Source organism: Pogona vitticeps, chromosome 1, assembly GCF_051106095.1.
Source record: "Pogona vitticeps strain Pit_001003342236 chromosome 1, PviZW2.1, whole genome shotgun sequence".
In the NCBI taxonomy this organism is placed as follows: Eukaryota; Metazoa; Chordata; class Lepidosauria; order Squamata; family Agamidae; genus Pogona; species Pogona vitticeps.
In genome coordinates, this window is record NC_135783.1 from 255,921,918 (window position 1) to 255,949,286 (window position 27,369).

A 27,369-nucleotide genomic window follows, 5' to 3' on the forward strand; every position below is an offset into this window, starting at 1 on the left:
CTGTTCAGTGTATAAGACCCATTCCTCTTCAGTTTCATGCTAGCAGAAAGAAATTTTAGGGAAAAAATCCAGAGCAAAATGAGCTTGTCCTACTCTGAGAACAGAAACACCTGTTTGTCAGAAAGGCCTTTGTTGATTAGGGAATCTCTTTCCTGTTTCAGAAAGTCATCAGATGGGAACAATCAAAACCCACCAATTAGGAGGAAGGAAATCACCACAGGCAAAACAAGAGCCTGAGGATGTAAAATACTCCACCTCTTTATGAGCAGGACCATTAAACTTCTTCCAAAAAGGAAAATAACTTGGCAGCTGAAGCAAAGGGCAAGGAAGAGATGAAAAAATGTTATATCCTCTCAAAAGTTTCAAAGGATAACCCTGCAGAAAAATTGAGTTTGATATGTTCTCCTTCCCTTTTCTAATTACCCTGCAAGCAGCTTCAAAGATTCTTCTTCCTCTCTACTCTGGTTGACTTATTATTCAAAGAGCTGGAAAACAAGGCAAAAGAGACAAAAGGTAGAATATCTTGCACCTTTATTCTTTAAAGTCAAAAAGAGATAAAGCTGAGGATAATCAGAAAGGAGAGTACAGTGGGATAGAGTAATTAGATAAAGTGTTAGCCAGGACTCAGTTTGTAAGCAAAATGTAAGCTGTTGTTTAATGCACAATATAGACTGCTCTTCCATACTGGTGGGGTGGGGTGGGGTGGGGTGGGGTGGGGTGGGGTGGGGGAGAGGGAATGCTATCTGCATGCTAGTACTGGGCAAGCTGCCCCTGCATAAATCACACTGAATCACACTGTCTCTGATGAGTTTACTCAGATTCTCTTCCTATATACTGTAAGTCCATTGCCCCCCCCACTACTGAACACTATGCCACCGATCCATGCAGTATCTAAAATACCAAACTGCAGCCATTACATAATTTTAAAAATACTCATGAACAGATCAAGACTTTCTATTTTGAGACAGAGCTACAACAGCTGCACTAGAATCATAGTACGAGGGGTTGCTTCACACTACAAAGACGCTTTGTAGAAGAGTTTAAACCAAATACTATACGTATACAGATAGCATGATATGCTGGGGAAAATAGCAAGAGGGCAATAAATATGTCTAAGAGGGAAACACCGAGATGAGAGATCTGTGGACATTATGGTCTGTCTACAGAAGTTTACAACAATCCTTACACCAAAGTACCTTCTGCATAGTAATTCAGTATTATCTGATAAGAATCCAGAACAGTATAAATGAGACTCTCTTTATTGGAATGAATATGTTTTTGGAACTGAGGGAAATCAACTTTCAAACACCACATTTCACAAGGTTCTGAGGGCAAAAAATATTCAGAAGTGGTAAGATTATATGTGCCCTAACCATTAAGCAACTCAGATGATGCAGATGCCAGATTATTAACAACCTTGGGAGTGTATCATTTGCTACAAGAAGAAAAGTGTAACTTCACAGAATACTAAAAGCTAGCTTTAAAATACTTTACCATTTTCTAGAAAATGCTCCAATATCAGTATGAGAATAACATCTTTTTATATCCCCATTTCACATAAAGAATTATTCAGGACCAAGTCTTGACTTGCTTAAAGAAGAATGAAACCAAAGGAAAAGATACAAGTAAGGGACAGACAGGGTAGCACAAGGAGTCTGATCTAGAGGAGTACACTGCAAAATTAGGCCTCCTTTTGAACAGGAAATAAAAAGAACAGGAAGTGGATAGCACATATTTTCATTTTGTGTGACTTAGAAAACCATGGACAGGTAGAATCCTTTCTTACTTGACACTTTCCCCATATTTATGTGTCATGTCTGAACAAAATTACAGGAAGAACCAAAAAGAGATACAGTATATGGGAACAGCCCAGACAGTTGGCAGAAGGATGCAATATTTTTCAACCACAAGGAATAGTAAATTGTTCAAGCTGTTCTGAATGTTACATTCATGTTTGTTTGTTTATTTATGAATGTTTCATTAATTACCATTACGTTCAGAATGAATATTCCCAAGCTACCGGACAACACTACATATAGAACTCCATGCTGAGACACAAGATGTGTATTGTAATATAAAGTAATGTCTTAGTGATGTAATGTCCTTCCTGATTGGCTGTGTGTAAATGTACACCAACATAAATGTGTAAGACATGTGTATAAGTGTTGGATCTCTTCCTGATGAGTGCTATGCTGTTATGCTGTTGGAATGCACTGCTAGAACTTGTGTATATACTTGTAAATATACATGGTGTTGGGAAGAAGCTGCCTCTGTGTGTGTCATTCCACTGGACCGCCTGGACTGACTTAAAACTCTGCTAAATGCTGCAAAGTGTGCCAACACAGAATTATATAAGCTGGCTCCGAAGAAAAACATTAAAAAAGGGACTGGGAAAGCATATGGGGGAGGGGAGAGAGGTTAGCAGGGATCTCAGCTTCTGCCAGCCACACTCCACATCTCTTGAAGAGAAATAACACTAATTATTTTAAGTTCAACGAATAGGAATACTTGAATTTGGGTTGGTTTCTTTCTTTTTATTTCACCTAATACAGTATATAATAAGATAGTGACAACATGACAGAAAGTATACTCTCATAGAGAATTTAAGAACTTTGACATGAAGCCAAAAGCAAATCAGTCAAGAAACACATAGGTTTTTCCCCCCTTTGCAATATTTAGCAGAGCAGTGAGCAACTTTGCAGGTTTAGGGATCAATTTTATGCTGCTAAGATCCTCTGGCGAGTACACAGACTGCCCAAAATGCAGAGACAAAAATAACAAAACCGGAAGTGGTCAGAAGTCCACTCCTACTTTTGAAAAATGTTCTTTTGGTTGTTAAACACTGCAGGGAGAGTGAGGGTGTAAAACCTAATCAAAACCTAATCAGTTATGAGGGGGGAGGTTGCACAAACACATGCACACAAAGTGTACTTATATGTACAGTACTGTGAAGTGCTGAAAAAGTTAGGTTACTTACCTATAACTTTGGTTCTTCTAGTGGTACTCTGTGAATTCACACAAATGGGTTATCCTGCACCTGCGCAGGAAAGTCCGGAAGATTCAGGAGCTTAAGAAAAAAGAGTCAATTAGCTTCCCCCCTCCGCGGGGTATATAAGCCCCACCTCCTCTATCTTCCTTTCAGTTTCCTAATCCACTGTTACCCTAAGTTAGATAAGCATGGTATCATAGAACGGTACCGTGACGGACAGAGGGGAGGAAGGGAGGGATGTGTGAATTCACAGAGGACCACTAGAAGAACCAAAGTTACAGGTAAGTAACCTAACTTTCTTCGTAGTGGTCTCTGTGAATGCACACAAATGGGTGAATAGCAAGTTGTACTCACCGGCAGGAGGGCCATCATGATATCATTGATGACAGTATCACCCGTCCAAATGCCGCATCATTTCTGGCTCTGACATCCAGTCCGTAGTGTCAGGCAAACGTCAGAGGAGTAGCCCAGGTGGCTGCTTTGCAAATGTTCTGCAGTTGGACACCTTTAAATAGGGCTGTCGAGGTGGAAACCGCTCTAGTGGAATGTGCCTTTAAGCCCTCTGAAAGGGATTTCTTGGCCAGCTGGTAAGCCAGGTGAATGAGCTGAACAATCCACCATGATATTGATTGAGAAGAAGCATGCGCATCTTTGCGTGGTCCGTGGTAACATAAGAGACGCGGAGAGCGTTGGAAGGACTTGGTGCGGTGTAGGTAGAAGGCAAGGGCCCTTCTAACATCAAGAGAACGAAGTTTATGCTCCAGCGGTGTAGTTGGAGACGGGGAAAAGGTTGGGGGCACAATAGGCTGATTGACATGGAATTGACACCACCTTTGGTAAGAAGGAAATGTCCATGTATAAGGTAACTTTATCTGGGTGCATCTGCAGGTACGGAGGGTCCAACCTTAGGGCAGCAATCTCGCTTGCTCATCTGGCTGAAGTAATGGCTACTAGGAAAGCTGTCTTCAAGGAAACAAGTTTTTCAGAGCACGTAGCCATTGGTTCAAATGGAGGTTTAATAAGGGCCCCTAAGACCAGTGGAAGGGACCATTGGTTTGGGAGGGTGGTTGTATGTTTTGGAGAACTTTTTAAAATCTTTTGAGTGTAGGGTTGGAAAAAAAGCCTCGCAGAGTATGAACAAGGAGGCTGGTGTGCTACAATCGCTGAAATGTAAACTTTAAGTCCCAAATTGAAGAGATGCAGCAGAAAGGTAAGTACCGTGCGTAGGGAAGCTGGCACCGTGGTCATGCCCTTAGATTGGGCAAACTTGGTAAACGCTTTCCATTTACCTTCATATGTGTGAGGTAGAGGGCTTTCGTGCATGGTCTAGCAGCTCGCAGAAGCGTCAGGCGAAGGAACCAAACATTGGGATGGAAGAGAGCCCCCGTTGTTCTGCAACAGGAGGGATGGTATCTGAGGAAGGTGGTAAACTTCTTGTGCTATGTCTGATAGGTGAGTGAACCACGGTTGCTTCGGACACCAAGGGGCGATGAGGATTGCATCTGTACCGTACCGCATTATCCTGGTCACAGTCCTGACAAGCAGCGGTATTGGAGGAAACAGGTACATAAGTTCCCCCAACCATGGTATGAGGCGGCGTCCATGCCCGCCCTGGAGCAGCATCGGACACACTTGGTGTTGCAGTGGGATGCAAAAAGGTCCAGGGTGGGCTGTCCCATCATGCGCAGATATCGCGAAAGACTGTGTGGTTCAATGCCCACTCGTGCATCCTGATAGGGAGCCTGCTCAGGTGGTCCGCCAGAGAATTGTCTTTGGAAGCGATGTGGATCGCTTGTGGGAAAACGTCGTGGGAGCGACACCATTTCCAAAACTTGATGGTCAGCTGGAGGAGACGCGGTGATCGCATTCCACCTTGCCTGTTGATGTAGTGCATCACTATGGTATTGTCCGTTACTAATTGCATGGCATGGCCTTGGATGCAAGGGAGGAAGGATTGAAAAGCCTTCATGATGGCTAGCATTTCTAGCTGATTGATGTGCAAGGTCTTTTGAGTTGGGGTCCAAAGACTGTGAGCACGGAGTTTCTGGCAATGTGCACCCCAACCTGAGGGGCTGGCGTCAGTGACGACCTGTATGGACAGATGAGGAGAGCGGAACGGTTTTCCCCGTGACAGATTGTTGGAGCTGGACCACCAGGCGAGGCCCCGCGTGACCTGAGGAAGGATTCTCAACCTCTTGGACTGCGGGTCTGTCACGGAATTGAACTGGATGATAAACCAAGACTACAGGGGTCTGAGTTCGAGTTTGGCATATGGTACCACCGCGGTAGTGGATGCCATGAGCCCTAGAACATGTTGGATGTAGTGCGCTGTACGTATGGCACACAGCTTGAGCTTGCGCACGGCTGCTTTGATCTTTCAAATCCGTTCTGGTGGGAGAAAGGCCTTTGTGCGAACAGAGTCCAAGGTTGCTCCTATGTAGGAGACTATTTGAGAAGGTATGAGATTGGATTTTTTTGCATTGATTTTTAGTCCTAATTTCTTTAGAATGGACAGGGTGAATCTTGTGGCTGAGAGTGCTTCGTGATAGGATCGGGCCACCAGAAGCCAGTTGTCAGTGTAAGGAAAGATTTCTATCCTTTGGGTTCGTAGGTACGCAACGACTGGTGCCATGCATTTTGTGAATGTCCTGGGGGCCGCTGAAAGCCCGAACGGTAAGGCAGTGAATTGGAAGGTATCGTGGTGGAACCGGAACCGGAGGAATTTTTGATGAGACGGGTGGATGGAGATATGGAAATATGCGTCCTGCAGATCGATGGTGACAAACCAGTTTCCCTGAAACAAGAGGGGAAGAATGGAGTCAAGGGTGAGCATATGGAATTTCTTGTGAAGTATGTACCGGTTGAGGTCTCTTAAGTCCGTGATGGGCCTTATACCCCCATCGTTCTTGGGGACTGCAAAGTAGTGTGAGAAAAACCCATCGGTACTGTCAGATGGAATTTGGATTATGGCCTCTTTAGATAACAGGGATGAGATTTCCAAATGCAGTGGCTTGGAAAAGGGAGTAGGCCTGATTGAATTTGGTGGAGGGATGCGGAAAAATTCTATTCTGTATCCATGTTGAATGATACTAAGGACCCACTTATCAGTAGTGATGTTTTTCCATTCTCGTAAGAATGGAGATAATCTTGTACAGGAGGTAGATTCATGAGAATTGCTTACCCCTATGCTGAGTCTTGTGAAAGGACTGCTTAGGGCTACAAAAGCGTTGTTGCTTGAACAGCGGTGTAGGAGGCTGCTGAACTTGGTAAGTGCAGTCCTGCTTTTGCTTACTGTACCGAGAGGGCTGGTACTGAGTAGACGATTGGTACTGTGGCTTTTTGTAGGCAAACTTTTGATACCTATATGGCTGGTATGGTACGTAAGATTTCGCTGTCTTTCTCATCTTATGGATATTGTCCATAGTCTCATCAGTTTTAGAGTTGAATAGTCCCGCAGCATCAAAGGGAAGTTCTTCGATCTTGGTTTTGGTCTCTTCAAGGATGTTGGCTGTTCTAAGCAAAGCGTAGCGTCTAACAGCAATGGCAGTCAGCATGGATTTAGAAGCGATGTCATCTGTGTGTTTTGCAGCAAATCGCTGTTGCCTGCTAAGGGTGTTAGCCTCTTCATAAACGTTAAGGGCTTCTGCTTTTGCAGGGTCAGGTAGTGATTGCAGTACTGGAACTACCCTGTCCCACAAGTGCTTCTGATAGGCGCCCATGGCGGCCTGGTAGTTAGCAATTTTAATCAGCATTTCAGCGAACGAATACAGCTTCTTACCAAAGGTGTCCGATTTCTTTCCGTCTTTGTCAACAGGTGTAACTGATGATCTGGTATGGGATTTATACTGAGTAGTTTCGACCACAATGGAATTGGGTGAAGGATGCTTGGCCAGAAAGTCAGAGTCTGAACCATGAATCTTATAGTGGTGCTCAAGCTTGCATGACACCTGTACCAATGTAGGAGGTTTGTCCCAAGAAGATTTTACCAGCTCAAACAGAGCAGGAATGAGACTGAGGCTAGGAGGAGAGGTTTTGTCCTGTTCCATATCATGGAAGACAAGGTCCCGTTCTTGTTGAGAAATTTGTGCATCAAGCTGTAGGGTTTTCGTCATCCGCATAATCAGCTGTGCGTAAGATGAAAAGTTCTCTGACGAGGGCTGAGATGACGAGCCTTGGACAGCAGTGTCAGAGTCGGTGGACACCGTAGATGGATTAGACGACTGTGAGGCAATCGAAGGAGAACACCTCGGTACTGCGTCTTCTGGTGCCATTTCCACATCCGAATGGGTGGACTGGGAGAAGGGCACGGTATCATGGGCATCAGGACCAGAGTAGAGCGTTGTGGCTTGAACCAAAGAATGTCCTCCACTGTACTTAGCATGCTTGGGAAGTGCTGTAGGTACCATGGGAAACTGCCTCTTACGAGATGGTGCTTGAGGTGTAGAGTATTCCTGTTGAGTATGTGGCTGACACGGGATAGAGGAAGCCACGGTATGGTGCCACAGTACTTGTGCCTGAGGCTCCGGCTGATAGGCGTAGCCTGGGTACGGACACGGTTGGAATGCAGCATAAAAAGAGTGGCCAAACTGTGGTAGTCCTTGTGGACGGTACTCATCGCCTCAATCCCGATGCTGGTACGGAGCAATATTTTTGCGCTTTGCGGTATGCTTCCTAGGAGTTTCATGATCAGACTCCCATTCAGATGGAGACTCGGTATCAGCCCACCCTGAGTATCGAGGGCTTGAATGGGCAACGGCCTGGCTGGTGTCTGGCTCAGCTTCAAATCGGCCTGAGTTTGGTAGCATGCACATATGTTCCTGAGCCGTCTGGGCTAAAGGAATGTGCTCCTCTGTATCAGAGTCCAACTGCTTCCCTCGAAGACTCCTCGAGCAATATCGAAGGAGTGGGAGGAGGTACAACAGGCAACTTAGCCGTTTTTTTCACTCTCTTAGGCTTATCGGTAGCCTTCTTTTTTGGCTTTTGGCAGTTTGGAAGCGTCCTTAGCCTTAACCGGCACAGAGACGGTAAGCAGCGATTGGTCTGCCGAAGAGTCCTGTTTAGAAGCCTCAGGACGCGGAGGGGACAGTGCTGTGAGGGAGGCGCTTTCCATGTTTGGATACAGTGTCTTTTCGTAAAGGAAAGCTCGAAGTCTTTGGCGCCTCAGCTTAATTGCTTGCTTTGAAAAACCTTTGCAAGCAGAGCAAGACTGATCTTGATGCGATTCTCCAAGACAAAACAAGCATTTATCGTGTCCGTCTGATAAAGGGATTTTTTCGGAGCAGACGACACACTGCTTGAAGCCCCGAGGAGCCATAAACAAAAAAGAAAAAGAGGGATCGTTGATCAAGGGGAGAAAAACGTGACAGAACAAAAGAAGTAACTTAAAATCAGCATGTTCTGTCAAATAACCGTTAAAGTAAGATAAAGTAAATAATAAAACAAGAGAAAAAGGTAGCTAGCTAGCTAAGTACTTAACGGTCGATAGCTCTGCTCTTCCTACGTCCTACAGGAATGGTGGAAAAAGAGGAACTGAGAGGAAGATGGAGGAGGTGGGGCTTATATACCCCGCGGGGGGAGCTAATTGACTCTTTTTTCTTAAGCTCTAGAATCTTCCAGACGTTCCTGCGCAGGCGCAGGATAACCCATTTGTGTGCATTCACAGAGACCACTACTAAGAAAGTGAAATGGCAGGCTTCACATGAATGAAATGAGATACTTCTACAGTGGTGCCTCGCTTAATGAGTGCCCCGTTGAGCGATTAAATCGCTTAACGAGGGGCTCTGGGCCATCGCTGGAGCATTCGCTCAGCGATGGCCCCTATGGCGTTTTTTCGCTTCGCGATATTCGCTAAGTGATTCGCTTAGCGAATATTGCATAATGAAGCGGGGGAGAACAGCTGATCGGCGGTTCCAAAATGGCCGCCGGAAGGTCCGCGCCGCATTTTCGCGCCCTGCCCTCGCTTACCGAGGGCGCGAAAATGGCGGCGCTATGGAGGAAGATCGCTTAACGGTGAGTTTTAAAGCCACAGGAACGCATTGAACAAAGTTCAATGCGTTTCTGTGGCTTTTTTATTTCCGTTTAGCGATGTTTCGCTATAGTGAAGGTTAATCCGGAACAGATTAACCTCGCTATGCGAGGCACCACTGTATATTTAAGTACTAAGAACTGCTAGCTTGAAAAAGACAAACAGAAAATGTATTTTGTAGAACTGGCATGTGTTAAAAAACACAAACTTTTAAATGTCACTTTCCCCATCAAGGTTCAATTTCACAGCACCCTATTATCAGTGGATAATTTGTTTTAAAAGTTGACACAACAGACAGGCCAAACTTATTTTTTTTAATGCAGATCATATTAAAACTACCTGAAGACTGAATGACAGATTATAATATTTACAGGTTTATAATATTTTTAAAATATAATATAATATTTTTTAAAAAATCCTTATGGGCTGCTGTGTTGATCAATATAAATTGATCAACACAGCAGCCCATAAGGATTTTTCAAAAAATGTGCAACTTCACAACACAATTACTTAGAAATTACAGTCTTATGTTTAAGAGATCCAATTGCAGCCACCAACTAAGTCACACTAGGAGTACAGACTGATATGATAAACAGCATGCTGGACTGTGGCTAACATAACCCTGATGTTAAACTACTATTCGCGAGAGAGCAAAATTCACAACGTTTCATGAATTTGGTAGAGAGGAGGAGAGGGAGTAGAGCTTGCAATCTATTGGAGGGTTTTTCACCTCCTACCAGAGAAAAGTAACAATCAGGTAATTATGTACAGGCGCAGCATTTGCCCAGATACAGGAAGCTGTGTAGTTTGCCAACTTGCTCCACCCAAGTACTCCCAGCCGGTATAAAAGGCTCTGCTGCAAAATATAGCCAGTGACACAATCCAGGAGGAGGAATGTTTGAACATTCAGTACTGTGGAAAGAGAGCAAAAAACTGACTTAGGAAGAAAGAAGAACTGTTGCCCGATTCCCTTTAGCTCACATTTGAGCAGAGAACCTTTCAGAAAAATATCTGGAAGGCATCTTGCCTATCTGAGGGAAAGGGCACAACCATTAAAAGGAAGACTAAACCTTTCATTTGCTTCAAACTTGTCAGTTCTACAGTCTAAAATGGGGAGTATGGAACAGGTTATACCTCAACAGAGGAGCAGCAATACACACTACACGTAGAAATGTAGCATACCACCTTTCCCCAGCTTAATATACTCCAGATGTACCAGATTACAATACATGACATCTGGAAGGTGCTAGGCTGGGGAAGACTCCAGTACCGTAACCTCTCTCTAAAAATAACCAGAATTCTAGTTTTATCATATGCATTAGTTGAGTGTTTGCTTGTAAATTTTTATTAACGAAGCTGACTTCTACCTTTTAAGACCTCAACAGATGAGACCAGAACATCTCAGGAACCACTTTCCTCACATTCATGTGACCTTTATTCCTCTTCGAAGGCCTCACAGTGAGCTGACAAAGGCAACTGCCTCCAGGAGACAGCCTTTCCAGCTGCCACATTGCAAATGCCTCTTGAGATGTGCCCTCCCCCCTCCATGCCTATTACACAGGCAAGGAAGGTAGTGTCAAACAAGGCAGGCCTTTTCTAATTTGAGTCACTGCTAGATTTCTTTACATTTTTTCTTTGTATTTTATTGTTATTTTTAATACAATGATTTTATTGAACACAAAGTAAAATGAGTGCTTTAATTCTGGATCCAACTGCTGCTTTGACAACCATACAACGGGAAAGGAGGACAAAAGTACCGTAATAAACAGACATTTACGAGCTATGAAAGAGCAATCTTTAGAAAACTGTAGTTATGCATTATTAATTGAAAAAGCAAACATGAATTAACCTACAGAAACCTCTCTTCCCCAAAATGTGTCTCTGTGCTACACAAATTGCTCTTTTGCTCTTGTCTATGTAAGCTGCATAATCCCCAGAAGATGCAAATGCAAACCACATCTGTGTATTCTCTACCTAGAAAACCCTGGAATGGGTCACCATAAGTCAAAATCAACTTGACAAAACACATTTATTACTATATATTTGTCATTTTAAGGTATAAATATCTTACAACATATTCTATTGATTTACAGAAGTATTAAAATAGACTTATTACAGAAAATAATGAGATACAGTCAAGTAACTATAGTTTTCTAATCAGTGTGGTATCATTAGAACACACACGTCACATTCTCTTTTCGCTGCTACCAATGGATTACTTCAATCCACAGCATAAATGACGTACATCAGAACACTTGTCTTGTGAACAGAAACAGAACTTATTTGCTGAAGTGAAGCAGACGGAATAATAACAGAAGTTTTTCAAATATACATTATGCATAAGCAATTCATCAACAGTTCTCTCAGTACATACTTTTCTCTTGCAATCCCATTACCACCTTCTCTACCTATTTTCCTAATTAGCTCTATCTTACTCCTCCTTCCGCCAAGCCTCATGTAGCTGCTGACTCCGCCTCTCCATCCCTCTCATAGGTTAATGCAAATTAGGTCATGAATATGAATAGCATGAGTGACGTGGGCAGTCACTACATGTACCATCAGATCTCATCCAATCTACAGCAACTCTCCTATGTTTTTCAAGACATGTGAGCTATTTAAAGACTGTTTTTACCAGTGCCACTCCCATCCCGTGAATTTCTCGGGGTCAGAATGGATTTGAATCCAGGTCTTCTAAGTCCTAGTCCAACACTAATTACTAAACAGAGTGGCTCTCCTTTATTATTGATCTAATATCATTTACATACAGAGCTCTTGACTTGCTTCAGGAACAGTCTCTCCAACTAAACAGTGTCTTATGTTCCGTATAATATACCTTTTAAAAATATAATTAATACAACATAGGAAGATTTGAATATTATGCTTTGAATTTCAAATCTGAAACTATAAGCCATTTTTTTCTATACGACATCTGAAATTCTGTTGCAGTTATACAAATGGCATAACTTTTAGAGGTGAACTGTCATAAACTAAAGTCCGTAGACCTTACTTGTTGTGTACTGAATTGCCTGATTCAGAATGTAACAGAAAACATCTACAGAGATTTCTTACAGCTTTTTCCATATTTGTAGTGTGAAGATCACACGATTTTCTTTGGTTATTTTGCTTCCAAAAGTTACGCTGTTTGAGTAACTGCAGTAGGATTTCAGCCACTATTTTGGGAAGGAAGCATGCCATAGCACTGACTGCACTGACATTATAGGAAACTAGAAGATATACTGGTAACATTAAGGAAAGACTTCAGCTACTCTCACTCTCCTTGCTGCTTCAGTCATCTCTCCCTCTCAAGTTTTAAACCCCTGTCTCCATTGACTATAGTGGACCTTATCTTTACCCTCTGGAATTCTGTATGTTCCAGGAACAGCCCATTCATCTCCAGTCCAGATGGCAGGGTTCAGTGAAGGAACATAAAACTTTCAATAATGTTTCCCTAGATTTTTTTTCTTACACATATGCTCACAGCACACGGAAGGACTAATCATTGAACAAAAAATGCTTTCGAACAGTGTAAATATTGCCTTATTTTTCTTGATTTCATCATTTTGGCTCCTTAATTGTATTTGGTTACTTTGTTTTTTGCAAGTCACTTTATGTCTTGGGCGGGCAAAAAACATAGCAATAATCTAGCCTTCTAATTTATTGGGCATATTCTAGCAAATTCTTATAGCACAGACAAAAATCGTTCAATGGACACCAAGGATTCTTGACATTTTATTTACTCTGGACACTCATCCACAATGTAAGTTCAAAAGACAATACTGGACAAACCATAGGTACATTCCACTATATTGTGCCGATATTATCCAGTCATTAAGTGTTATACATTTTATTGAGTCATTTCAATGTAAATTAAACGATCACCAGAGAAACAAAATTGCACAAAACTAATGTATACAAGTCACAAAAGACATGATTTCATGCAAGTGCTGCCTCTTGTACTTTTAGACCTGTATAAAAAACAGGAATTTCTTGTGTTCACTGATCCATAGAAGAATGGAGGAACTATCAGATTTCATCTAACTCTACTGAAGCATTATCAGTCTAAACAGGAGGATGTTGCAGTCTCATATACAGTACTTATCTTGTGCCTTTCCTACTCTTCCTTCATCACTTAACAATTTTCACTGCAATTCAAACTAGTACACTTTTTTATTCTCTGTCAATGAACTGTGTCCAAGTTAAATGACTTTTAAGTAGCCCTACCATATCAGCCTCTATTATTAAAAATATTCATAAAAGCCAGGTTGTGCCTGATAGTACTCTGAAGTGCCAAGGATGGAGGAAAAGGCATCCAACAACATGAAAAGCAGGTTATTCAGGTGGTAAAACCAGTTCTAATGCAGATAAACAATTGATTCATGCAGCAAAAGGAGGGTGCCTTCGTTTTAACAATGGCCGTGGGTGGTCATGAATTTATGCTCAAGGCTGTACGGAACATGACAAGCTCTTGATCTTTTAAAACTATTGTGGCATTCTCTTCTTAATCATTTGTCTTATTCTGCCACCAGCTTTTGCGGAAGCTTCAAAAAGCCATTATGACAACTACTCCATCTAATCCACACCTCCAAAATATTTTTGTTTTTAAAATGAATTTTTAACTGAAAAAAGACGTCTCATGTTTAAAAAAAAGTTAATGTACATTTTTGGTGTGCAGCCAATGGTGTTGGAATCCCCCAAATGACAAAATTTCATCTCATGTCCCACTGAAATTTCCTGAGGGGGGAAATCAATCAATCAATCAATCAATCAATCAATCAATCAATCAATCAATCTATCTATCTATCTATCTATCTATCTATCTATCTATGGAAGAGAAAGTGTTTAAATTACAGGGAGGAAAAGTAAAAGATTATGGTTGTATGCTGAAGAACCTTACATCCTGAAATACTTATATTTTGCTTCTACCTGCTCAATGAACCTTTTAATTCATTTGTGGTTTAAATATAAAACCCTTACAAGTTTATGAGCTCTGCTTATTATTTTATAGATAGCAGTTGTAACATATTATATTCACATATACTGTATATTCACATATACTATTGGTCACTGTTATGACACACAGATTATGTAGCATCCACAAAGTAAACTAAGTTGTATTTCATCAGAAACATTCTCACTTTTAAAAGGGCAGTTTGAAGTAAGCCCTTAGCTTTGGCAGAGTTACAGCTATGAGAAAATGGGAACGCTGGCTCTTTGCCTGCACTAATGATAGGGATAATCCAAGAAAAGACATCTCTGTTCAAAAGTTTAAATGCCAGCCCCAAACTCAGCATTGTGATTTGGAATGGTTGTTATTTGCATGGCAGCACACACAGGTAGTGGCAGTGTGTGAGTGCCATTACAAGTCAACAAAACAAGGCAGGATTTACTGGACAGCATCCAATGATTTATTTCTGCTGGATTTGAATGCTTTCGGCGACTTCCCTTTCTTCTGCAGCTCTCCTATACATGAGTCTGGGAGATTATCTGAAGCAAGCTGTTTAGCACAACAGAGGGCCAAGCAAAAGGGAGGGAGATGAATGCCCCAATTTCAATGGCAATGGGGAACAAAGTATACTCGCCATTTATTTATTTATTTATTTATTTATTTATTTATTTATTTATTTATTTATTTATTTATTTATTTATTTATTTATTTATTTATTTATTTATTTATTTATTTATTTATTTATTCATTCATTCATTCATTCATTCATTCATTCATTCATTCATTCATTCATTCATTATTTATAGTATTTTTAGCTGCACCATTACCAGTGGCTTCTGGGTGGCATACAACAATATTAAAACTTAAAAACATTAAAACACAATATAAAATATCCTATATGAAAACAATTTTTAAAACATTAATATTGATAAGTCCTGCTGCTCATGTGGCCAGCTAGAGAATACTGTTTAATTAAAATGCTGGCTGAACATGATTCCTATTTTGCTTTAAATGACACATGATCCAGGAATCTGCAAAACAAAACTGAATTCTGGCTTCAATGGAAACAGATATCAAGTGTTGTACAGTATGTGGACCTGAGACATGCTTCCTATACACAGGCTACTTTCTAATGATGTGCAATGTATTAAGCCTTGTTGAGATATTAAATGCCATCAGTACCAATATCTGAGGAAGAGAAAGATCAGTAAAGCATACAGTGGTGAAGATCCTGCCAGTTCTTTACGTGCACACAAAAGGACCTCAGAAGCTGCCAGGCATGCAACTAGCACCTATTCAAGTAGTCACAGTAACTTGCACTGCTCTTCTTGTGTGCATGTAAATAACTAATAGGAATTGGGCCACTGCTAATGTTATAGTCAACAGGGACGTGGCAGCGCTGCGGGTTAAACCACAGAAGCCTCTGTGCTGCAAGGTCAGAAGACCAGCCGTTGTAAGATCAAATCCACGCAATGGAGCAAGCTCATTTTTTTCAATGGCAAGTAGACAGAAAAATCAACATTACTTGGTCAGCTAACAATTCAGCTAACAATTCTAAAGGCAAATATGCAATCCCATATTTTAAAATGTCAACAAATACATGTCTAATCTCATCAGAACAATGCTTTCAAAATATGAATGGATAACAAGATACTGTATTCACGCTGTAAACTTTTCATGCACACAGTTTTTCCTATAGTAGGAGCATGTTATCCGCTTGTCGATCACATGTCAAACTTTTGCCTGATTATGTAAACAGCAATCCATTTTGAAGAATTTGTCAATCTCTCGATCACAGACCCAAGCACACAACTAGGAGGTGACTACTATAAAGGGAAGTTAAATGGACCAGAGAAGAACTGTCACATTATACTCATACTTTTCACTCAATATTACAGTGAGGTCTTCAGAAGGGTTATTTAGTAAGACTTCATTATTGCCACATGGCTACAATTGGTTGTGCTCTTTAGTGGCAAAGCATACTGTTTCACAAATGCTTCTGAAATCTAAGCACAGAGACACACCAAATCCTCACAGCATGCTGCTGTATGCTAACACCCCACTCCATAACAGTATATAAACTACATCCACACCATTGCAGGAAGTTTCTGCATGTCAAAATAGCACAAATCTCTGAACCACAATAGGCTTAAGAAGCAACAGGCCAGAGCAGTTATTTCGGACGCTTCTGTCTACATATCCACCACACTTATAACAATACAGTATTGTCCATATGATGCTACTGTGATCTTTGTATGACTCAAAATAAGATACCTACATGGGGATTAAATCATGGATGCATGGAAGCCCCAATGCTAAACATGTACAAAGAACATATATTAATCATCACATTCTGAAATTACAATCTGGTTGATCTTCAACAGAACACCACAATGCAGGCATTGCAATATATTAGATATCTGAGTGAAGACAAACCATACTACATCAAATGGGCTTGAAAAAAGGCATCATCTTCCAAAATGCTATGATTGTGCCTTCAAAAATGTACTTAATTTCTCTTGCTATGGACTTCCTTGACTTGATTAGGCATCCTTCAGTCTCGAAAGACTATGGTAACGTGCTCTGTATGGAGAACTTGGAACAGCGTCTAGTGTTCCAATTTGAGAGTGTCAATCCGTTCCACATTGCAGGCAAGTACAATCTGTCCCCTGTCCAGCTCCCTGATTTTGCTGCTTCCGGGACTGCCTCTTTGCCTCGGCCTGCTGGACAAGGGTCTCTTCAAATTGGGAGAGGCCGTGATGCACTGCCTGCCTCCAGGCTGAATGCTCAGATGTCAGGGTTTCCCATCTGTTGAGATCCATTCCTAAGGCCTTCAGATCCGGCTTGCAGATATCCTTGTATAGCAGCTGGGGTCAGCAATTTCAGCAGGGCCAAGAGCTGTTTTTCAGATTTGAGGAATCTCATGGCTATACTCTCAAGGGACTGAAGCTAAGATGGGAGGAGTGTAGCCAATTACACTTATTTATATATTTAAACAAACATTTTAAATGTTCTGGTTATATACTGTAAAGGTTGCTATGATCATCTTTTGTTAACTGAAAAAAATGGATTTCACTAAAAGAATGTTTTTAAACAGAAAAATTCCTCAATGCTTTCTTCTTGTGAACATTTTTTTAAATGTAAAAAGATCTGGCAGGGAGGCCAGGGCTTTGGGATGCAAAATTGCCTAAAATGCCCTTGGAGGACAATCCAGGACTTTTCCAGCAAAAGCACTTTTAAAAAATTAAAAATATTTTGTTCTTACCCAGTTAAGCCTACAAACTCCTACAGAGAGAAAATATAAGGCATTAAGTTATGTGCTAGTGAAAAAAAACAGCAGTAGTGACAAACAAATTCCTTGGTCGCTGTCTTTCATAGTGGCTACTTCTAGACTTTTTACCATGTTTCCTCGAAAATAAGACAGGGTATTATATTAATTTTTGCTCCAAAAAACACATTAGGGCTTATTTTCAGGGGATTTTTTTTCATGGACAACAATCTACATTTATGCAAATACCATCTTCTTCTGATTGCCGCAAAATGGTGGAGAGTAGGGTCTCACTTAACTGGGACTTATTTTAGGGGTAGGTCTTATATTACGAGCATTCTAAAAAATCACACTGTAAATGGGTTCTTTATTTTCACTGGGTGGCTCCTCCATTTCCGCGGGAAATAAAAAGGGAGACGTATTAATAACTTTCAAACTATCACTTTTGACACCTTCTTCCTCCAGCAATTACTTATACGATCAAACAACCTTAACTCGGGCAACAAGCCATAACTCACGGAACCAAAGCTTTTCCCATAGTCCCAGAGACTCAATGGTGAGTTTTCCCACGCCATTCCTTGTAGTCGGTTGTACGAGGAGTGCTCCGCAGGGCGCAAACAGTCCCGCAACAGGAGTGACGAATCCAGCCTCTCTCATCAGGACAATCGTAGAACCAATTGTGCGCGATCTTGGCTTCTCTTTGTAGTTCTAGTTCTCTTGGCGCCACAATCACTGTCCATTCCCTAGTCACATATTGGACTGGTTTCTCTTCTCCTGCACCTGGTTCTGGTAGCAACTCTTAGATTTGGGAAATCTCTCTAGGGCCCCTGGGTTCTTATATTCTCGAAGGCTTTTCTCCGTGCTCAGTTCTCTTGTTCTCATACTCTGCTACTACCGAGCTAAACCAACGCACACCCTCCTCATTTATATCCTCCTCCCAAACTGTCAACTCCTGCTTCGCCTCCTTTCCACCAGAAAAACCTCTTTCTTTCCTGCCTTTTCTTTGGATTCAACTTCTCCCGCCTTTGGTGTAACTGTCAACCCTACATTCTCTTTGTTTTCTCGCATTCTCTCTCTTCTTCAATAGCCTCAATCACTACGGATGGCTCACTGACACATCCTCCTCCTTCACACACACTAGGGCTTATTTTCAGGGTAAGTCTTATTCTCAGGGAAACAGGGTATCATGAAAGCCACATCTGTATGATTTACTTTTGATATAATTTTTAAAGCAATAGCTGGAGTTACATAGTGTAGATAAACAATAAATGAGTTTTAAAAATTAAGTCAGATTTGTAAGAAAGTGAATATAATAAGAAGCAAAGGAATTTAGCTTTTGGATGTATTATTAAGGTGAGTTTTTAAAGAAATACATAGTCAGTAATTTATTCAGCTAATATAAGGCTAAACTGTGAGATTCACACATGGAGAGAAATACATACAATGTTCTGTTTGCCATTGTTGATGACTTCTGCAGGAAAAGACATTTGGATGAACAAATGAGAGACCAAAGGTTAACCACATATTATTGCTGTTTCTCTTGAAATAAAATCCCTCCTCATCTGGGAGTTGGGCTGCAGTTAGCAACTTACCCCAGGAAGACAGTGGACTTCCATGTCAGGGTTGCTATTTTAATTTATCAGACCAAAACCTTTTCGAATAAACCAACCAGGAAAAATGTCTCTCCTAGACAACCATGATCTTTAAGTATCAGAGTCATCCTCTGTCATTTAGACTGCCCTGACATCCGTGCTGTATCTGTCAGAAAATGACATATAGGTCTGAGCCACATAACTAACAGCACTTTCCAGAAATATATCCAAACATGCAACCCAACCACTGCCTCCCTTCACCACCATGACCAGTAGAACTACTCCTCCTATTTGGTCCAAAGAAAAAAAGAGACTGCAATCACACCTAAACAGATATACTTAGGAATCTTCTGTTTGTTTATTTGTTTGTTTAAATGATAGCCAGGATTTAACAAATACAACTGCTGCTGGAATTGCCTCTATCAGTGGAGTTGGGATAGGACAATCTCCCCCTTCCACTGCAGCCTCCCATGCATAGAAGGCTTTAAGGGCAGGGACAAGAGAAGAAGAAAGTTATTTTGTAATACTGTAGAGGTCAGGCACCTACATGACACAAGATGTAGGCAATGTCACCAAGCTACAGGGATAAAAATAAACTTATAACAAACACACAGTCTGATGTGAGATAAGGACAATTATACTTTTATTTAAGTGAAGACAACTGCACTACAAAAAGTATTTAAAGTATTCTTAAGTCAGTCTGTGTTGTCTGTCATCAAGTTACTTCTGACTTAAAGGCAACCATAATAGAGTTTTTGAGATATGTGAGATGTTCAAGGAGTGGTTTACCATTGCCAACAACCAATGATTTTCTATAGCTGAGCAGGGATTTGGACCCAGGTTTCCTGAGTCTTAGTCTAACACTCTGTTTGCTTATACTGCACTGGCTCTTATTATAAGTTTAGCTATCCTGAAAATGCTCGATTATTTTTGAATCAACAGGCAGACAGTATGCAGTGTCCCATTTCCCATGGTTCAATAGCAATCTTTTTGCTCCTGTAGCTCTCCTGAATCCTTAAGTTCAGGTTTAAATACTTATCTCAGCTACACATATTTTACGCATCCCGTGCTTATTAAGATTCTTATATAATGGCTGACAACCAGTTGGCACTATAGCAGATAAATGGTGATGCTCTCACCACCTAGAGACATTAATATTATTTGAATTTAACTCAAAACCTCCTATTCCCTCTTGGAGTTCCAAAGCTCTCTAGGGATCTCTTTTGCCATAGGGAAGTCTTCAGGAGCCTTAGGATAGACAGTGGGAAACTTTTAATAACAGAAATTACCACCAGTTGGATCCAAACCTGTCACTGGTTATCTGGCAGCAATTTTCCAATATTAAAACCTCATTTCCCACCCCACCCCACAATTCCAGGGTTCCCAGAGACTTTCCCAGGGCAAAAGGAATCCCTAGGGAGCTTTAGAACCTGAAAGGAGGATGAGATAGGAAGTTTTACACTGAATTAAGGATTAACATTGTCAAGTGGTGACATCATCACCATTTACACCTTTAAGAGTTGTGTAACAGGAATTAAAGCATTATGTTTCTTTAAAACAACCAGAATCTAAGCAAATGAGAAAGGCCACAACAAACACAACAACTTGGTTCTAATGAACCATCATGCACTGTTTTTATTGGATCTTTTGCCCTGCAGTCAACAATGGCTCCATTGTACAAGCTCCATCTACTTTTAAAAAGCTGTTCCTTGGAGTCAAGGAAGCACTTCAGGAATTATGTGAATATGGAATGGAAAGCTTTGGGAGGCCAGGGGCTAACTAGTCACAAGTTAATGTGGTTGCCTGTAGACATTTCCTTTGGGTAGTGAGTAATGTAACAAATAATTGTGATGTTACTATTTAGCTATAATGAGTAAAAGGTACTTTCAAATGTTGCTTTCCAAGCCATTTTAAAAGGCATTTCGACAGGAATTTTTCAGATTTTACACCATTCAGTTGTCATAAGTAGCAATTCTTTTGGTTTTGCATTCTGTATTTTTATAACTATTTCTGAGGCACAGAATCAGACTGACCACTAACGGGAACCAGAGATTACTCCTCTGTATTACAATGCATTAGTAATGTGCAACATTGTCAATTTCCTGAGCGATCAGAGCAACAACAAAGGCGACCTGGTGATGAAGACTTAGTAAGTAATATGAGTTATTTTTGAAATGCAACATTGTGAACCTTGAATGGAATCAGTAGAATTACTCAGTTTGATTCTACAGGAACAGGTATGCTTTCTGTTAAATGAAGAAGTTCTGTTGACTCCCACTGGTTTTAAGTACATTGAATCATGTGAACTGTAACACAACAGCAAATGCCTACACTAACTTCTTAAGTTGCAGCCATTTGACCCCACACACACACACTGCATTACCCCAGTAGGTGCAACAAATAAGTTGTGACCATCCTTTGCAACAAGAACATTGATTCAAACAGATTTTGTCTAACAGAAACAACTTAGGCCTTATGTAAAAGTGGCCCAGACTTTCATATCTACTATCAAGATTCACAGAGAATCTTGGGGTCATGAAGAGTCGGACACAACTTAATGACTAAACAACAACAAATCAAGATTTAATTGCATGCTTTATTTCACACAGCAAATAGCTTTAAATCTCCAAGCATTCACCTTGTATAAATGCAGTTATTTTAGTGAATTATGAGGTAATATTTAGGTCCCCCAGTACTCAGGCTAGGTACGGCCAAACAGGACACAATCAACTACTCTTTTCTTTCATTTTACATGTGTAATTGCCTGTACAAGAATAAGAGAGCCACTTCGAGAATGTAAGATGCCTCCTGCTAATTATAACAGATAGCAGTTACAGCAGTGCCCAAAAGAAAATAATCCTCAACTGTCAAAAAGGAATTTTATTGTTGAGCTCTACACAGTTCAATAAGGATAAATGAAAATGGCAGTAGTACAGATGAAGCTGATTACCATACCAAAAAATACACCACCTGTAGGATATCAATTCCTTATTTTAAGGGAATCTTCTTGAACATGAGCTTCACAGAAATGTGCAAAAGATATACAGAAAACTATCATCTAGTGCTGGAAAATTCTTTTCTGAGGTCTAGAAAAGAATCTTCCAGCACTAGGAGGTGATAGTTTTCTTTATATCTTATTATCCTTTCCACACTAAAATAATGAAAAATAAAATGATATGATGGTGCAATATTTCAGGGATAAGAGAAATGGGTTTGATAGCATTCTCCCTTAAGACACCATTTTGTAATTTGCAGTAACAAGTTCAGTGAGTTCTCAAAATTAAAACCTCAGATAAACTATGTTTAACAGAAACTCTGTATTTGTGATGAATGCCTTCTGGAATCAAACAAATTCAGTTGTTATTACTACAATTATTACTGAGCATGAGATTGCATTTCCATGACTAAATTCTCTTGCTACAGAAGCAGCAATACACATGCAGACTTGCAGTAAGATTGTTGCAAGAGTATGGGCACTTTAATACAACACATTAAGTAGGCATCAGATTGGAGTAAACTGCTTTAAAGTGACTGTCCCACATCAGTAATGCTTACACCAAACAATTTGTCTTCAAAACGTTCTACTGCCTATGTTTTATTTAGACTTTTTTTTAAACGGAAATTCCCAACAATCTATTTCAGACTTTTTCCAACAAAGAATTACATAATCTTGTTTCAGAACAGAGAATGTACCCCATCTTGTGGGAAATATATGCCATACCAAGTGAAAAAATGCAGACATTGCAATTTTTAAAGTATCAAATGTAAGCTGTACCAAAGATCTTATGCTGAATACTATTGGTATGAACAGGAAGTGCCCGGGGTTCATGGGCTTCAAAAGTTATTCAGGCTCAAGATGGTTGAGAAATCTACTGAAATACTCATAATGAAATAGAATAACTTGTACAGTATTTGCCAATATTCCACTGCATTTACTTTTCAGGATATACGAACATAATGAATTCTGATTTTGTCTAATCCTGTTTCTCTTGCATTTTGCCAGCCTTTTTAGTGTCACTAGATTCAAAAGTTGCATGCTTAAACCTAAAAAACAAAAACTCATGCCACAAAATCATGACATAATTTGCAAAGAAAGAAAGATCAGGTGTGCATTTTTAAACCTTTGTATCACAGAGTTTTCAATTCTTCAATAAAATAACAACCTTTTATAGAGAATTTTTGTAGAGCAACTTCTGTAGATTTTAATAAAATACTTACATTTAATTTTAAGGACACTCAGATACTTATTTGTACCGTTTTTATTCAACGGCTCTATAACTTACTGGGTTCACTGATGCCCTCTAGTGCCCAAAGAAAGCAATCAAGCAAGATAATTAAGCATGGAGTTCTTTATATATAATATATTTTGTTCATTTTGACATACACATACTATTTAGAAAACCCTTTACTGTTTTGCAGTTCCTTGTTAGACTCTGAAAGAAAGAAAAACTGTGGACACAAATTCATCCATATAGGTACTAAAATTTTTGGAATTTGATTACTGTATTAAAGGTGTGCAAATGCTCTATTTCACTGGATAAAGCTTACTAGAAGTTGATCACCACCTATAGCAAATTTATAAGCTGTACCAAAGAGCAAACTCGTTATCACCATCAGCTAATACCATACACACAGGGAAACTATCATACAGCTAAACTGTATGATAATGGTACCCAAGTGTTACACTGGCCACATGATAAGCCAGGTATCTATATGAGTCCTAGCTTATATACTGTGAGCAATGTGCTGATGCATATTATTTCCCTCACAACAAACCAAGGAAATACATTCAAACCTTGATTAATTCTCTAGTTTCTTGCGAGAGAAACAACTGCTGAATAAAGACTGGACTTTTGGATTTTTTGGACTCCAACTCCCAGAATGCTCCTGGAATTTTCCAGGCAGAAATCTAGAAACACAAGTCTACAGGCCAGCTTTCCATACCGCCTTCAGTACCTCATCTTGTTTCTACTTTAAAAACAAGGAAACTGTTCCAGTGTTTCCTGGCAGGCAAAGGTCTTTCTGGGTGAGTGTAGGTTTTTGAGGTGCTTAATGGGCAGCAAAATTATTCCACCAAGAAAGATCTATGACTTTTAGATGTAACTGGAACCACACACAGTCTCTCAATCTGTTTCTAGATACAACTTGATAAGAGCCACTGATGTGGACTATTTCTAAATGTAGCTGAGATACTTCGGAGAAATACATATGTTTCAGGGTTCCGAGGACAAATGTCAAAAAAGGAATATGCTAATTTGGAGCAACAAACTCTTCTTATTCTGCCACTTCATAGCTTTCCATTTCACTGTGCAAAAAGGCACAGAATGAAAACCACAAACAAAGGAACATAACAAAAAAGAGAGAAGTAAAAAGTTGTAAAATATACAAGGAGAACTATGAGAACTAAGATAAGTATCAGCAAAACAGAGGCATAATTTTGTTGCCAGATTCCTTCAAAATGTAACAATATTAAATTTAAACAGCTTCTGGATCCCATTCCACTGCATCCCTGGAATTCCACAAGTCCACTATAATCATTACAATAGATGCTAATTGAAAAGTGGTATTTTCAAGTTTAAGTAGGTAACATCTGCAAAACAGTTCAACATTTGGACTTCCATGAAAAGGAATTTAATCCCATTAAGAACTTCCCAACTGGAAGTTGTGAGCAAACCAAACATTCGGGAATCAAGGCCAAAGTTAAAAATGCTATTTGTGTCAACTGTTCCCACCCTTCCTTGCATTATGTAGGCATTTTTGTTTTAATGTTTTAACAAAGGGCATTCTTCTTATTTGCACATTCCCAATATATCCACACACAACAATCAAGGAATGATGCAGAATTGCTAGTACACAGTTTCAAAAATATATAATGATCTTGGTGTTTCATTTTCAACTCACAATGAAAAGTGATATAACACATAACGACGGTTTATATATTTATACACACACACACACACACACACACACACACACACACACACATATGTATATATATGTATATATGTGTATATATATGTATATAACAAATACTAAAGAGTCACGTTTTTGTATTAAGAGTTTTGATGCATTAATAATAACCCACTCTACAGCTCCTGAATATTTCTCTTTAATGGTACTGATGTATATAAAACTGGACTGCAAATAGACCCCAAAAAGCTTGTAACTGAAAAAAAAAAAAAAAACAGGCAGCAAAGCAGGAAACACATAGATGTTTCTCCTTAAAGTCATAAATGATTAACAGACATGAACGGCCTAATAAAAATTATTGTATGCTAGTAATTTTTGTGACCTTACAATACAAAATAGGACCTCATTATATTACTCAACTGAGGAAGATGATTGAATTCAAGTTCAAATATTTCACCATTAAGTCTGCACTTCATAAGACTGCCAAATATGGATGAATATGCTATTTTGGAAGTATGGATTTTATTTTCCTAAAGTTTAGAAACCTCACTCTTAGCAGAGTACAAAATCCCTCAATGAGAAACATTCAGCAGCCAACTCTTCACTTTATTAGATATGTAAAAGTTCTAGAAATTTTGAATGCAAAAAAAATCCAATTTTTCTGGAAATGAATAGTCTGGAGATGAATAGTTTTCTTTATCCTAGAAAAGATTTCATGCTTGTTTGAACTATAACTTAGCTGATGAGCATTAATATTGATTGCCCCCTAGTGCACTGGTTCTTAACCTTGGGTTACTCAGGAGTTTTGGACTGCAACTCCCAGAAGCCTTCACCACCAAGTGTGCTGGCTGGGGTTTCTGGGAGTTGCAGTTCAAAAACATCCGAGTAACAAAGGTTAAGAACCACTGCCCTAGTGAACAAAAAACATTTAGCACTTTATAGAGGGAAAGGCTACACACACAATTTTTGAGAGACAAAATCTCTGGAATGTTATCATTCTCTAAATATAACCTGCAGTAAGTATGCCTTTGTTTCTGCCCACATTTCACAAGCAAATTATGTGATAACCCTTCCTGTTATAGCATTAAATATTTTCATCTCTTAAAAGTAGCTATCAGAACAGAAAAAAACAATTTAATGCCATTGTTTACTGTAACATGAATTATTTTACTACAAGCAACATTGAGACTGCATTGGTATAATTCGTTGCCTGATCAAATGGCAATGAAGATGTCAGATAAGCGAGCATTATTTGTTTTTCTATATATAGCTCCACGGCATGTGTGTACTGTGTAGAGAAAACATGAGGGTCAAAATAATTAGAATTGACAAGTGAGCAGTTTAACACTTCTTGAAAGATACAAATACAACACTGAACACTAATGTGAATAAGATATGCAGGATAAAAGCACCTTCCTTGGGGTGTAACAATATTTGAATGTGAATGAACTGGCAGGTGATTGGCAAGCTATTTCTGTTCTTAGGGCCTCAATTGACATACAGTACCTTCCTGCAAATGTCATGAAAACCTCTGCACTGATGTCCAGCTACTGTATACCCAATTCATTGGATACATAGTATACAGTGGTGCCTCGCATAGCGACGTTAATCCGTGCAGCAAAAATTGCTGCTAAGCGATTTTGTCGCTATGCGATTTTAAAAAAGCAAAGCATGCTGCTTATATACCGCCCCACAGCACTTCAAGCACTCTCTGGGCGGTTTACAATTTAATTATGCAGGCTACACATTGCCCCCCCCCCAGCAAGCTGGGTACTCATTTTACTGACCTCGGAAGGATAGAAGGCTGAGTCAACCTTGAGCCGGCTACCTGGGATTTGAACCCCAGGTCGTGAGCACAGTTTTAGCTACAGTACAGCGGTTTAACCACTGTGCCACGAGGCTACCTCGTGGTAGCCCATAGAAATGCATTAAAACCAGTTTAATGTGTTCCTATGGGCTTAAAACTCAGCTTAAAGTGAAGATCCTCCACACGGCGGCCATTTTCGCTGCCTCTTAAGCGAGGAATCCGTCCCTACACACAGCGGGTGGCCATTTTTTTTACCCAGTGGCCATTTTGGAACTGCTGATCAGCTGTTAAAAATCATCGCTTTGCAATGATCGGTAAGCGAAACAGGGAACCAATCATCGCAAAGCGAAAAAAAACCATTTAAAACATTGCAATGCGATCGCTTTTGCGATCTCAAAAACGTAATCGCTATGCGGTTTCGTCGCTAAATGGAGCGCCCTTTAAGCGAGGCACCACTGTATTTAGTTATTGTGAATGATTTTTACCTGACTTTGTTTCCTTTTACAGTTTCAACATAATACTTGATCATATCATGTTATATCCCAAAACCTGAACTGTATCCAGTGTCACGAGTACCATTCAAAAAACTGTTGTGCATCAACCTAAGAAGGAGTGCAAGTCCTTCCAGACCAGAGTACACCCCATTCCCTGAGCCAGACTTTCTACAATTAAGAGCACCTCCATCTTATCTGGGCTTAATTTCAGATTGCTGACTCTCACCCAGCCCATTATCAAACCCAGGCAACATTTAATAGTTTCAACAGTTATTTACTTGAACAACAAAATGATAATGGGCTGGATGAGGAGTAGATGGCTAAGAAGGCTCTCACTTC

The 27,369-nt window shown here is 40.0% G+C and overlaps 1 protein-coding gene and 1 long non-coding RNA gene across 4 annotated transcripts in view; one reads left to right on the forward strand and one right to left on the reverse strand.

Moving 5' to 3' along the window:
• The window catches only part of MOB2 (MOB kinase activator 2), a 152,928-nt gene that overhangs the window by 85,797 nt on the left and 39,762 nt on the right, over positions 1–27,369 (reverse strand). For 2 of the 3 annotated variants that reach the window (XR_013540755.1, XM_020788787.3), the window contains exon 1: positions 1–8,714. The exons of the other annotated variant lie outside the window; for it this stretch is intronic. Coding sequence is in view for 1 of the 2 variants with exons in the window: in XM_020788787.3 (XP_020644446.1) it covers positions 1–38 (38 nt within the window). In the remaining variant the exon portion in view is untranslated. Of the gene's footprint in view, positions 8,715–27,369 lie in introns of those variants that run through there. 3 annotated transcript variants of the gene reach the window in all.
• The window catches only part of LOC144586053 (uncharacterized), a 27,586-nt gene continuing 4,696 nt past the window's right edge, over positions 4,480–27,369 (forward strand). The window contains exon 1 of the long non-coding RNA XR_013540761.1: positions 4,480–4,552. This is a non-coding gene — a long non-coding RNA (uncharacterized LOC144586053). The remainder of the gene's footprint in view (positions 4,553–27,369) is intronic.